A 13,146-nucleotide genomic window follows, 5' to 3' on the forward strand; every position below is an offset into this window, starting at 1 on the left:
AATTCGGATGTGATCAGTTTTACGAATTTTCCGATGCGACATCTAAGTTGTGTCGTACTATATGTTAATTCGTGACCTTGAGTTTTGACGTGTTTTATCGATTCATACCTATCACTTATTCGAATGGAGTTCAGGATAAAGTAAAATGTGATCTAAAATAATCTATGGTATTCATTATGGATTCGTGAGGAATGCGTGAATTTGCAAGTATAATGAATTAATCGTTTAAATTGATTTTTATGCCTCAATTGTGTAGTCTATTCCAAGAACATGTCATAACGCAAATAAACAAAATTCACCAAATTGACGCCATATAATTTGTCGGCAGCTTGATATCTATGATATTTATGACGGATTTTCGAAAAAGTTGCCTTTTTAGACGTCGACAAAGTTGTTATCGTCACAATGGAATTTGAAGTTGCTATAAATTGTTAAATGGAATAGTGTTGTATTATATATTGTACAGTGACCTCCTGCTAATTCGGTCCTTGGCTAATCCGACACCCCTCAAATCTGATATGTCCATGTCATTAAATACTTTTTTGACAAACTTCGCTAATGCAGGTAACGCATTATGAAGCAAGTTATAGCTTGTAAGCGCCACCTCAGTAGTGCTCGACGCGTTTTTAGTTTTAATTCATAATAGGTATGTAGTTTGAATTTGACTACATCCTAAAGCTGACATAATTAATTATGATTGAAACTTCAGACTAAAACATAGATACTTATCATAGGATTACAAGGTATTCTTTTGTAAAAATTCCGGACTATAGTCCGACGGTGTCAGTAATCTACAATCCGAAAATTTCGATAGTAGGAAACTGCCCTGCAAAGCGTTTGCTGAATTACTGGGAGTCGACTGTATTACAGTAGTATACAATACAGCTGAGCTACTAAATACGTAATAAACACAAGATATATGTTTTATTCTTCTGGATTAGACTATGTAATAATATTATTATAAAGTATTCTTTATATATTATGTATTTGTAAATGTGATATCAGTGAATACTCGAAGTTAGATTTAAAAGACAATAATGTTCAATAATAGTCAAACTGAAATTGTTTGATGGTATTGTTTTTGTATATCATCTAAATCGTAGGTCGCATACCGGTTTCTATTGTGTTCAAGTTATTGTAAATATTAAGTTAGAATTAGAACAAAATGAGGCAGGTTATATGAAATAAAATAAAAATATTTGTCTATTATTTGTGCATTTGTTATTTTTTATACCATTCATCCTTTATAAAAAATTTGCCCAGTGGTAAACTACTGACGTTTTTGAACGTTCTTTTACACGACTCAACAGTTTAGTGGACTAGAAAGTATCACGTAAGGAAAGCATTATGGGCCAGAGGGGGAAGGGTATTTTTTTGAGTTTATTTTAAAGAATTCCATATAGCATAGACCACAAGTATATTAAAATACCCAAAACACTCTAATTTATTGCAAAAATTTCGGTTTCAAAATGGAAATTTAAACTTTGCGCGAAAATGGATCCATATTTTTTATGACGTCACTCCTGTCTGTCACTGACCCATTGATCATACTTGTCCTCACTGGCTTTCATACTTATGCATTTTATCTCGATTTTTGAGATACTTTTTTGTAAAAATTTTAAAACGGACTATTCGATACTTCGAAAAAAGCCGTATTGACATGTTTTGTCCCAATGTGTTCATATACTTCAAGAAAGTTTACAAATAAATGATTTTTTAGTGGACCTGCTGACACAAAACTGAGAAAAAAGTGGTTTCAAGCTAAAAAGAGGAATCTGGAGTCTGCTTTGACAAACCCAACTTCCATTTATATTCGAAATCCGCAATTAATTTTAGTTTTAATATTCACTTTTTTTTACAACTATAACCTCAAATAAATAGTCATAACAGGAGTGACGTCACTGAACGCTATTTGGTGTTTTGAAATCCGTTTCAAGTTACTTTAATGTTAAAAAACAGTATTATATCAAATATTAACCATGCAGTGGCCCTTCTTTTATACTTTTTTAACATTTTAATAGCAAAATTTTCATAAATATTATATTTGCATGTTCCCTATTATTGGCAAATACTGTTGTATTATTTCATTGTATATATTTATAGCGAAAGCAATCTAGTCCCAAAGTAAAGCCTAGTGAGCCCACGAAACCTCTCTTTTTTATTCAGTTTTTTACATTCACCACATTACCACGATGTATTTAAGTTATATATTTAGGGCGAACAATAAAATGAAAAGATTTGTTTAAAACATTTATTTATAAATTAATATATAAAAGCATACAAGACAATATAACTTATAGTAAGAAATGCACGGATTGGTACGTTCCTATCGTTTATCGAATACAAACAGACTTCGAATAATAATACTATCCAATATAATAAAATATAGCACATCGACGACCGGTCACCGGCGGTGACGGGCGCAGTGCGGCGCGGCAGCTTCGGATCTCATCTGTCAGCGGAAAGACACTTTGGTACTTTTTGAAAATGCACTCGACTTAGCCTCTAATTTCGTTGGAAATATATAAAATAGAATATTTGAGTTTGATTACAAGGATCTCCAGCCTTTCGAATCAGTCGTGGTGCTCGTCTTGAGCGAGCTCCTCCATATCTTCCTGGTCGAATTCCGTGTCGTCCTCGGCGGTCGCCTCCTGGTACTGCTGGTACTCGGAGACCAGGTCGTTGACGTTGCTCTCCGCCTCGTTGAACTCCATCTCGTCCATGCCCTCGCCGGTGTACCAATGCAAGAACGCCTTGCGTCTGAACATAGCCGTGAACTGCTCCGATATTCTCTTGAACAATTCCTGGATGGCGGTCGTGTTGCCGATGAATGTAGAGGACATTTTGAGGCCTTTGGGCGGGATGTCGCACACGGCGGTCTTGACGTTGTTGGGGATCCATTCGACGAAGAAGCTGCTGTTTTTGTTTTGAATGGACAGCATCTGCTCGTCGACTTCCTTCATGGACATGCGACCACGGAAGATGGCGGCGACGGTGAGGTAACGGCCGTGACGCGGGTCGCAAGCCGCCATCATGTTCTTGGCGTCGAACATCTGTTGCGTGAGCTCAGGCACGGTGAGTGCACGGTATTGTTGGCTGCCACGAGACGTCAGTGGGGCGAAACCGGGCATGAAGAAGTGGAGACGTGGGAACGGCACCATGTTCACGGCCAGTTTGCGGAGATCCGCATTCAGCTGACCGGGGAACCTGAGGCAAGTCGTGACTCCGGACATGGTGAGCGATACCAGGTGATTCAGATCTCCGTACGTTGGGTTGGGCACTTTGAGGGTTCTGTAGCAGATGTCGTAGAGAGCTTCGTTGTCTATGCAGTATGTTTCATCTGTGTTTTCGACTAGCTGGTGGATGGACAGGACTGCATTGTAGGGTTCGACGACAGTGTCGGAGACTTTGGGGGAGGGAACGACAGAATACGTGTTCATAATTCTGTCCGGATACTCCTCCCTGATCTTGGAGATGAGGAGGGTTCCCATGCCGGAGCCGGTCCCGCCGCCAAGGGAGTGCGTGAGCTGGAAGCCTTGGAGGCAGTCGCAGTTCTCGCACTCCTTGCGGACGACGTCTAGGACGGCGTCCACGAGCTCGGCGCCCTCGGTGTAGTGTCCCTTGGCCCAGTTGTTCCCGGCGCCGGACTGGCCGAACACGAAGTTGTCGGGGCGGAAGAGCTGGCCGTAGCCGCCGGAGCGCACCGCGTCCATGGTGCCGGGCTCGAGGTCGAGCAGGATGGCGCGGGGCACGTACTTGCCGCCGTTCTCCTTCGTCGCAACTGTTGACAAAAACCTCCATATTAACATACTATTTACTACTGAACTAATTCAACATATTATTCGAATTCTTTGGGACCTGAATAAAAGTAAAATTATATTTTATTTTATAATAAATATGTCTTCGCACTGGTGCAATGCTGATACTATAGAACCGATTTTTTTCTTGTTTCTCTACTATATTTTCTATATATTGTATACAAAAACCTTCCTCTCGAATCAGTCTATCTATTACAAAAAACGGATAGAAATCCGTTGCATAATTTTAAAGATCCAAGCATACATAGGGACAGACAGCGGTAAGCGACTTTGTTTTATTTTTTTGATTAAATATATTAGTTAAAATTCCAATAAAAAATACAAATATTTTGGACATTCCTACAACGTTTCATGTTGTAACGTTTGATCGAAACTTTTCTAATTCGTTATTTCATTTCATTTCATTTCATTTGATTTCATTGTCACTAATATTAAATAGTATAAAATTAAGTATCAATTTTCAAAAGTATATAGCATTAAAAGTTACACATTAAGTGTTAAATTTCTTCGAGTAAAATATTGTGTAAGATTCGGAATGTACGATTTAAATCATGGCATTAATATAACAGCACACATAGATGGCTATGAATCATCTGATTAAAACAAAGATGCGAGTTCATTGAACTGGTTATCGGGTTAATTGTAAGAGGTTTTATGACCGCTGTTGTTTTACGTTCTGTGAAATTAACGGCTTTTTTCTATCTGTATCTTAAACCAGCGATTAACACAGAACTTTTAATGGTGTTAAATAATCTCTGGTCTTAAAGATTTGTACCTTCGTATCCTATTTAAAATAAAAATAATATCAATCTAGGCTTTTAGAAAACAAGAATAGTGCTGCAGTTAGTTTTTATTTACGATAATAGATGGCGTTAGAAGCAATATTCGCTACGCTCCGCCGCGCAATGAAAGTACAGTTAGGCGGTTACACGATTCTGCAGTTTCAAGTAGGTATTACATATTTTTAAAAAACTGGTAAAGCGTGAAACGCTATGGAATATTTATTTTTTACGAGACCTGTTTAGACTTATTTGAAAAATTTACTTGAATTAAAACTAAAGTAATGTTTAAAAATTTATTTTAAGTACATGCTGACTTACTTTGTGTTTGTATTTTTGTTACAAAATCACACCATAACTGCTAAAAGAATTTTAATGAAATATATTTTTTAAATCTTTACATAGGATAAAACAAAGTCGCTTACCGCTGTGTCTATGTATGCTTAGATCTTAAAACTACGCCACGGATTTTGATGCAGTTTTTTTTAATAGATAGAGTGATTCGAGTGGAAGGTTTTTGTATATAATACATGGACAATATAGTAAAGAAACAAGAAAAAATCTGTAGTATTTTTAGTATCAGTATTGCAGCCGTGCGAAGTCGGGGCGAGTCGCTAGTAAAATAAACAACATTATTACATATTATTTACTAAGTATTAAATATATTTCTACTAATAATAAACTACGCATCGAATTACAATGCAGAGGAAGGTATGTATGTATTACACACATGTATTATATTCAAGAAAAGACAGGACTTTAAATTTTCCTCGTCGTAAAAAACAAGATTTTCTTTTTGTAAAGATTCTTATTGTATTATTTATTGTGAGGCTATATTAAATAACATAAACAAAAACCATTATATCATATACACCAGTGAATATAATTATCAAGACACTAGATAATATTATGTTTTTAACAAAGTTAAACTGCAACAAATTGCAAAATAAGCTTGCGATAAATATTTTATACAATAGATATTGTAAGTGGTCACCACCGCCCATACATTGACGGTCTAAGAAATGATAACTATTCCTTACATCTCATTATGGCAATATCAAACTTGGGAAAGATGTTATATATATTATATATTCCTGTGCCTGGTACACTGGTATTATCACCTTTCAAACCGAAGCGACAATACTAAGTATTCCTGTTTGGAAAATCTGATGCGTGGTATACGAGCCGAGATGGCCCAGTGGTTAGAACGAGTGCATCTTAACCGATGATTGCGAGTTCAAGCACCACTGAATATTCATGTACTTAATTTCTGTTTATCGTAACGAATAGGAGGTTATTCTAGAAATCATCGTGAAGAAACCTGCATGTGTCTAATTTCATAGGAATTCTGCCACATGTGTATTCCTCTATCTACATTGGAACAGCGTGAAATATGTTCCAAACCTTCTCCTCAAAGGGAGAGGAAGCCTTCGCCTAGCAGTGAATTTACCCAAATTAAATCTATATCTCAACAATCTCCCATCAAATGACACACGAAAATTTCTTTCTTTGTAAATCTAAATCGTCATTATTTTCTCATAAAACAAAACGGTCGTGTCAAAAGGGAGACCGTAAAACAGCCATCGTCTTCAAAATCACATTAAGTTTTTAAGTATTTCCTTGTATTGGAAAGATGTTCTATCGCTCATGTACTATGTCTTCAAAACGTTATCAATGCTTTTTCTTGTTGAAAAAGAGTAACTACTGAGTTTCTTGCCGGTTATTCTTGGTAGAATCTGCTTTAAAAACCGGTGGTAGCTTCACTTAATATAGTTGTTATATGATTGAATGAAAGCATATTTTTATTTATTTTTTATAAGCACGATATTGACTACAGTTATAGTTCTGAAGGTTGGTAGGACATTCGCGATTTAAGAAATTGTTAATATTTCTTAAAGGATCAATATCCAATGTCTGAATGCAGTGTTGCCAACTAATCGTCTAATGCCCTTTTTAACAAAATTATTTAAAAGAGAAAAAACACCAATAGGACTATGTACGTGTATGCCACTCACTCATCAGATATTCTACCGCCAAACAACAGTATTTGGTATTGTTGTGTTCCGGTTTGAAGGGTGAGTGAGCCAGTGTAACCACAGACACAAGGGACATGACATCTTAGTTCCCAAGGTTGGTGGAGCATTGAAGATGATAGGAATGTATAATGTTTTCTTATTATTGTTTATGGGCGGTAGTGACCACTTTACATCAGTTGGCCCAAATGCTCGTCCGCCAACCAATGGCATAAAAAATAATAGTATATACGTACCAGAGGCCTCATTGTAGTATACGGAGATACGTTCGAGCTGCAGGTCGCTGGTGCCGCGGTACACGCCGGTCGGGTCGATGCCGTGCTCCTCGGATATAATCTCCCAGAACTGAGGACAAAATTATACTGTTAGTAGATGTCGATGGCGGCTTTGTTTGTGCTTTAGGAGACTGGTTATAATGTCTAGGCAAAACAGTAGACCATGTCTTTCCTTGGAGTCGAGATGGCCCAGTGATTAGAACGCGTGCATCTTAACCGATGATTGCGGGTTCAAACCCAGGCAAGCACCGCTGATTCATGTGCTTAATTTGTCTTTATAATTCATCTCGTGCTCAGCGGTAAAGGAAAACATCGTGAGGAAACCTGCATGTGACAAATTTCATAGAAATTCTGCCACATGTGTATTCCACCAACCCGCATTGGAACAGCGTGGTGGAATATGTTCCAAACCTTCTCCTCAAAGGGAGAGGAGGCCTTTAGTCCAGCAGTGGGAATTTACAGGCTGTTGTTGTTGTTGTTTGTGTATGTCTTTCCTTGGAGTTGAAGGTTACTTCATAGCAAACATATTCTACAAAATATTTTAGTTTCTTTATTGATTTTTTCCTTTTAGATTATAACTTTTATTTTGGATAACAATATGGTTTTTATTTTGACTCCAAATTGAACTTGTAGTAAAAATCGGAAAACCAACAATTCGTTTTCTAAATACCGTGTAAGAAAGGTGGCAGATAATTAAGATACTTAATTGAGGACATAATTAATGCTTTGAAAGTTGACGAAGTAATTGTAAAAATTGGTATTGTCATTGGTAATTTTAAGTGGATGTAAGTTAAAACGAGTTTGCAGATGTATTCTGTAATAGGCTATTTGACTGGTTTTTAAAATCCATTTAATATTATTCAGTAGAAGTTAAGGAAAGCAGTAAAAATAAAAGTTGTGTTTTTTATTTCTAGTACATATTTGCCGAAAATTATCATATTACAAACGCATTTAAATAGCGCGCAAAAACACTACATGAACAATATGGCGCTGCAATGGGGTCGGTGACGTCACTTTCCTGTATTTTAATCTGTGGTACATATAGTAGAAAAGCAAAGCTTACAAGAAAGTGACTTCATCATAAGCCTGGCCAATCAGGAGCGTTTTGTGTCACGTGACAAACGTTTGAAAAAATGCATTTTTATTTATGGATTTTTTAGTAAATTAAATATTATTTTGAGCTTTCGTTAGTAAATAACAAATTTTAAACTCATGATATACACTTATTACAGTAATTCACAATTTATTTTTCGCATTGTCAAATAGCCTGTTTCTGTAATTCAAAACCACGGCGCACGACCATGAAATTTCAAAATGCGACATGCGATACACGACTGTTATACTCATAAAATTTATTGGACACACGTATCAAATTGGCGTATCAGCGTAAGTCAGTTGTCAATAATTCAGGTGAATTACGACTGCTGTTTGTAGTACATTATATATAGAGTCGAGATGGCCCAGTGGTTAGAACGCTTGCATCTTAACCAATGATTGCGGGTTCAAACACAGGCAAGCACCACTATATACATATATGTATGTGTTTAATTCGTGATTATAATTCATCTCGTACTCAGCGGTGAAGGAAAACATCGTGAGGAATCCTGCATGTGTCTAATTTCGTAGAAATTCTGCCTCATCTGTATTCCACCAACCCGCACTGGAACAGCGTGGTGGAATATGTTCCTAACCTTCTCCCCAAAGGGAGAGGCGGCCTTAGCCCAGCAGTGGGAAATTTACAGGCTGTTGTTGTTGTTGTTGTATACAATGTTGTATTTGCATTGAGATAAATTCGTATATCAGTTTAAATTTACTCAGAAACAGCCAAACAGGTAGTACTACGCTTATCTGTGATATTTCCGGAATCTATATATTTTATTCTGTCCGTGTATGCGTCTGTGTTATGTTTTCCTAATAACTTTAGATTATGGGTAGGTGACCTTACATTCGGGATATGTTTGCATTTTCCTTAAAACTATAAGCTGTAGCTGTAATTCTAGGAATCAACAATGACGTGTACAAAATCAATATGAAATTACTTTAATAACGTAATTAGTAATTATGCCGTCCTCACTAATGATACATATTTATTAAGGCGTCAACCAGTATGTTGGCTGTTTGTTTGTTACGCAGAGACGGATTTAAAGGTCTGGAGGCCCCCGGGCCACAAAGCAGTGGGGGCCCTAAACAGAAGCGTGAACAACCTAATAATATCATGAATTAATTATTTTTTCATTTCAATCACTAAGCTATGGTTTATTTACTTGTATCGTTAACTTTTAAAATATTAAATAATAACATTATTATAATTTGATTATATCTCGGTATTTGTTAACTTGCTGAAAAATGTGGCCCCCACTAATGTGGAGGCCCCAGGGCAGTTGCCCCGGTTGCCCTCCCCTAAATACGGCCCTGTTGTTACACTTTCACAAAGTAACTAGACCGATCATGGTGGAATTACATAGGTTACCTAAGAAGGACCTCCTTTTGACTTGGCTGTGTGTAAGGCCGAGTCATTCAATTTACCAATCAATCTCTTTCGTGTCTTCTCCATCCTACGTGACATTGGCGAAATAATCTGTGCCCTGTCGGCATAACTAAAAGCCATTAAACCAAGAATTGAATTAAACGTAAACAGTGAACTCAACCGAAGTGTCATGTGTCAATGTCAAGTGTCAAGTGTCAGCGAAAGCCGTACTAGTGACACTAATCGCTTTAGATCGCGTTTTTCCACCTCGAATGTCAATGGGAATATAATCTGTAGCCTATTGGCACAAGAAGTCATTAAGCTTTATGAGGGAGTTGCATATACTATATATGTAAAAATTTATGATAATTAAAAACTTATTTGCATTAATTGACACAACACAATTGAAATATGTCGATTTTTTTTTAATATTGTCATATCCCATAGGGTTATTACCAGCACTATCAGTGAAAGCGTGCGTCCGTTTTTAATTATTTACAGCAGAGACAAGTAATCAAATAGACCGATGATTAAACAGACATTATCCTGTTGTATAAGCATGTAAACATTTTCGTCCTATTTTTGCAAAAATAGGACGATCGGAAAGTTTTCCAAAACGTCCGATTTTTTGGGATCATTCCAAAATACATCGTAATGCATCCTGTTTTTATCATCTGTTATCGTACAATATATGTCAATTGTCACGGCAATCACTTGACCTGTATATGAGTAAATAAGATGAGACACATCGCCAAGTTACCTCAACGTCATAATTACCCAGACATAACAAATATACGTGCCTATTTAGTAATCGTTTACAGGGTCGAATGCATTAAATAAACGAACTACGTAGTGTCAGGGATGCCCAAACCTGTGTATAGGTATCCATTGAGATAATCTATCACGAATACTTCCGGATCATCCATCAGGTGAGTGAGTCAGTCAATAGAGGCACAAGAGTCTTTAGTTCGCAAGTTTCGTCCCATTGGTGATGTTAATGCATAATAAATCAAAATCAAAATAAACTATATTCAAGTGGGCTTTTACAAGCACTTTTGAATCGTCTTTTAACAATTAATGGAAGCTACCATAAGTTCGGAAAGTAGATTCTACCGAGAAGAACCGGCAAGAAACTCAGTAGTTACCCTTTTTCAACATAATATAAATACCAGCACCGTTACCTCACTGGGTAGCATCACTTAATATTGTTAAATGACGATTCAAAAGTGCTTGTAAACTACTATTTGAATAAAGTATGTTTTGATTTTGTTCATAGTCAGACTATTTAGTATCAGGTAACCCAATATACCCGTCCGCCTACATCATTACATAGTATGAAACAAAGTAACAGCTTACCGCTGTCTGTCACTATGTATGCTTAGATCTTTAAAATTACGCAACGGATTTGGATGCGGTTTTTCTTAATAGATCGAGTGATTCGAGAGGAAGGTTCTTGTATATAATACACGGACAATATAGTTAACAAACACTGATAATTCTAGTTTCTAATGTGATGTCGTAAATGAAAAAAAATCTGTAGTATATTTAGTATCAAGGATTGCATACATGTGAAGTCGGGGCGGGTCGCTAGTATACAATAAAAACTAGTTTCCAATGTATTTATACGTGAATGATTGTGGTAAGTGTCAGTGACGTCAAAGATTCAACTACGGATGAATAAAGATAACACAACCTATATAGAACTAATAACTAATTACGCTAAAAACATAGATCCACACTTGATGAAGATTATTTTAAACGAACATCACTTCATGACACAATTGTCATGTATTGTACGAAATGGTTAGAAAATTGTTCATTGATTAATATAGGTTATTTTATAGGTCGTAATAACACTTGTGTGTCAATATGTTGTATATATTTTTTACTTACCAGGGTTATATCGATTGCTTTCAAGTATTTTCACTTTATTTTCACTTTATGTGTTGTTTTATCAATCAATTCACTGTGATAACGTTCGTAACACGTTTGGAGACGTCAGCTGCTAGTTCAACACTGACTCATTGGAACATAAACAAACTATTTTTGTTTTTCCTTTAAGATATCGAGTAGCGATTTCGAATTCAATTAACTAATGATACCTTTTGGCGTTATAGTTATGTTTTATTAATGTGTTTTATATGGAACTAGTATGCTTGGTATGCGATGTTTTTTATGCTATAGCTTGCGGACGAGCATATGGGCCACCTGATAGTAAGTGGTCACCAACGCTTATAAACTAAAATATTAACCATTCCTTACATCGACCTTGAGAACTAAGGTATTATGTCCCTTGTTCCTGTAGTTACACTGCCTCACTCACACTTCAAACCGGAACACAACAATACCAAGTACTGTTGTTTGGCGGTATGTCTGATTAGGTGGTATCTACCCAGATGGGCTTGCACAAAGCCCTACCATTTAGAGGTCTTGACCTGCCTCAAATTATGACGTCAACAATATGGCTTCCCAGGTTAGATGCCTTGATACCTGTGCACTTGGCTCGTCGCCAATCAGGACAGGATATCAACACAATCAGATATTCGAACATACATAAATAAATTACATTTTTCTAATACTTGAATGTGTATTGGATTCAATGCATTTATGTATCACTACATAGTATAAAACAAAGTCGCTTTCCCTGTCCCATTATCCCTATGTATATGCTTAAATAAAAACTACGCAGCGAATTTTGATGCCTATTTAATAGATAGAGTGATTCGAGAAGAAGGTTTTTATATATAATACATGGTCAATTTAGCAAAGAAACATTGATAATCTTAGAAATTTCTACTGTGATGTCATATCATTGCACCCGCGCGAAGCCTTACTGTTGCTTGCTTTTCGTTAATGACTTTAAAGCTATACCTACCCATTGAAATAAAACTAGTTATAACGGATTTGAATCGCGTATATTAATTATTTTTGACATCCCGACGTAGACTTTACCCGTGACCATGAACGCTGTAAAGTGCTCGAAACGTAGGGATGTCAAAAATAATTAATACACGCGATTCAAATCCGTTAGAACTAGTTTTATTTAAATGTGTAATAATCGCGAAAATTTAAGACAACATTAACTTTTTTTTATGATGTGCTCCCACAGGACATGAAAATTGAAATACAATGAAGTTGCTTGCTGAGCCGCCAATCAAGTATCAAGACGCTCGAAATAGACAACTTGGAGTATAATTCTATAATGTTTATTTTATTACAATATTTAAATTGTGTCTATTAAATACAATAGAAGTAAAGAAATGTATCATAAATTATTATTTTATTATCATTTTTTAATAATGCTGTTGACGTAGAACTTATCACGCGCGTACATAATTACAAGCTACTGTTTTTAATAAGTTTGTTACAACAACAACATCCTGTTAATTTCCCACTGCTGAGCTAAGGCCTTTCCCCTTTAAAAAGGAGGTTCGGGACATATTCCACCACGCTGTTCCAATGCGGGTTGGTGAAATACACACGTGGCTGGATTTCGATGAAATTAGACACATGCAGGTTTCCTCACGATTTTTTCCTTCACCGCTGAGCTCGAGATGAATTATAAACACAAATAAAGCACAGTATTCAGTGTTAGCCTGGGTTTGAACCCGCAATCATCGGTTAAGATGCACGCGTTCTAACACTGAGCCATTTCCGTGTTAAGTTTGTAAGTGGAATGTATATGTTGGTTTTTCTTTTAAGATATAGTAGATAATAGCTACATATGTTTATTAATCATATAATCGTTTGTTTGTTGCAAGTATCTATTAAATG

The 13,146-nt window shown here is 36.3% G+C and overlaps 1 protein-coding gene across 2 annotated transcripts in view; it reads right to left on the bottom strand.

The window, feature by feature from the left end:
• Nucleotides 1–2,237: 2,237 nt before the first annotated feature.
• Nucleotides 2,238–13,146, bottom strand: part of LOC124539985 (tubulin beta chain-like) — a 37,251-nt gene continuing 26,342 nt past the window's right edge. Inside the window, exons 1-3 of one of the 2 annotated variants that reach the window (XM_047117374.1) lie at nucleotides 11,266–11,395; nucleotides 6,867–6,975; nucleotides 2,238–3,781 (exon numbers count right to left, since the gene is read on the bottom strand). In XM_047117374.1, the coding sequence (XP_046973330.1) occupies nucleotides 2,574–3,713 (1,140 nt within the window). In that variant the 5' untranslated portion in view covers nucleotides 3,714–3,781; nucleotides 6,867–6,975; nucleotides 11,266–11,395 and the 3' untranslated portion in view covers nucleotides 2,238–2,573. Of the gene's footprint in view, nucleotides 3,782–6,866; nucleotides 6,976–11,265; nucleotides 11,396–13,146 lie in introns of those variants that run through there. The other variant, XM_047117373.1, reaches the window with a different exon arrangement.

This window comes from Vanessa cardui, chromosome 24 (assembly GCF_905220365.1).
Source record: "Vanessa cardui chromosome 24, ilVanCard2.1, whole genome shotgun sequence".
Taxonomy (NCBI): Eukaryota; Metazoa; Arthropoda; class Insecta; order Lepidoptera; family Nymphalidae; genus Vanessa; species Vanessa cardui.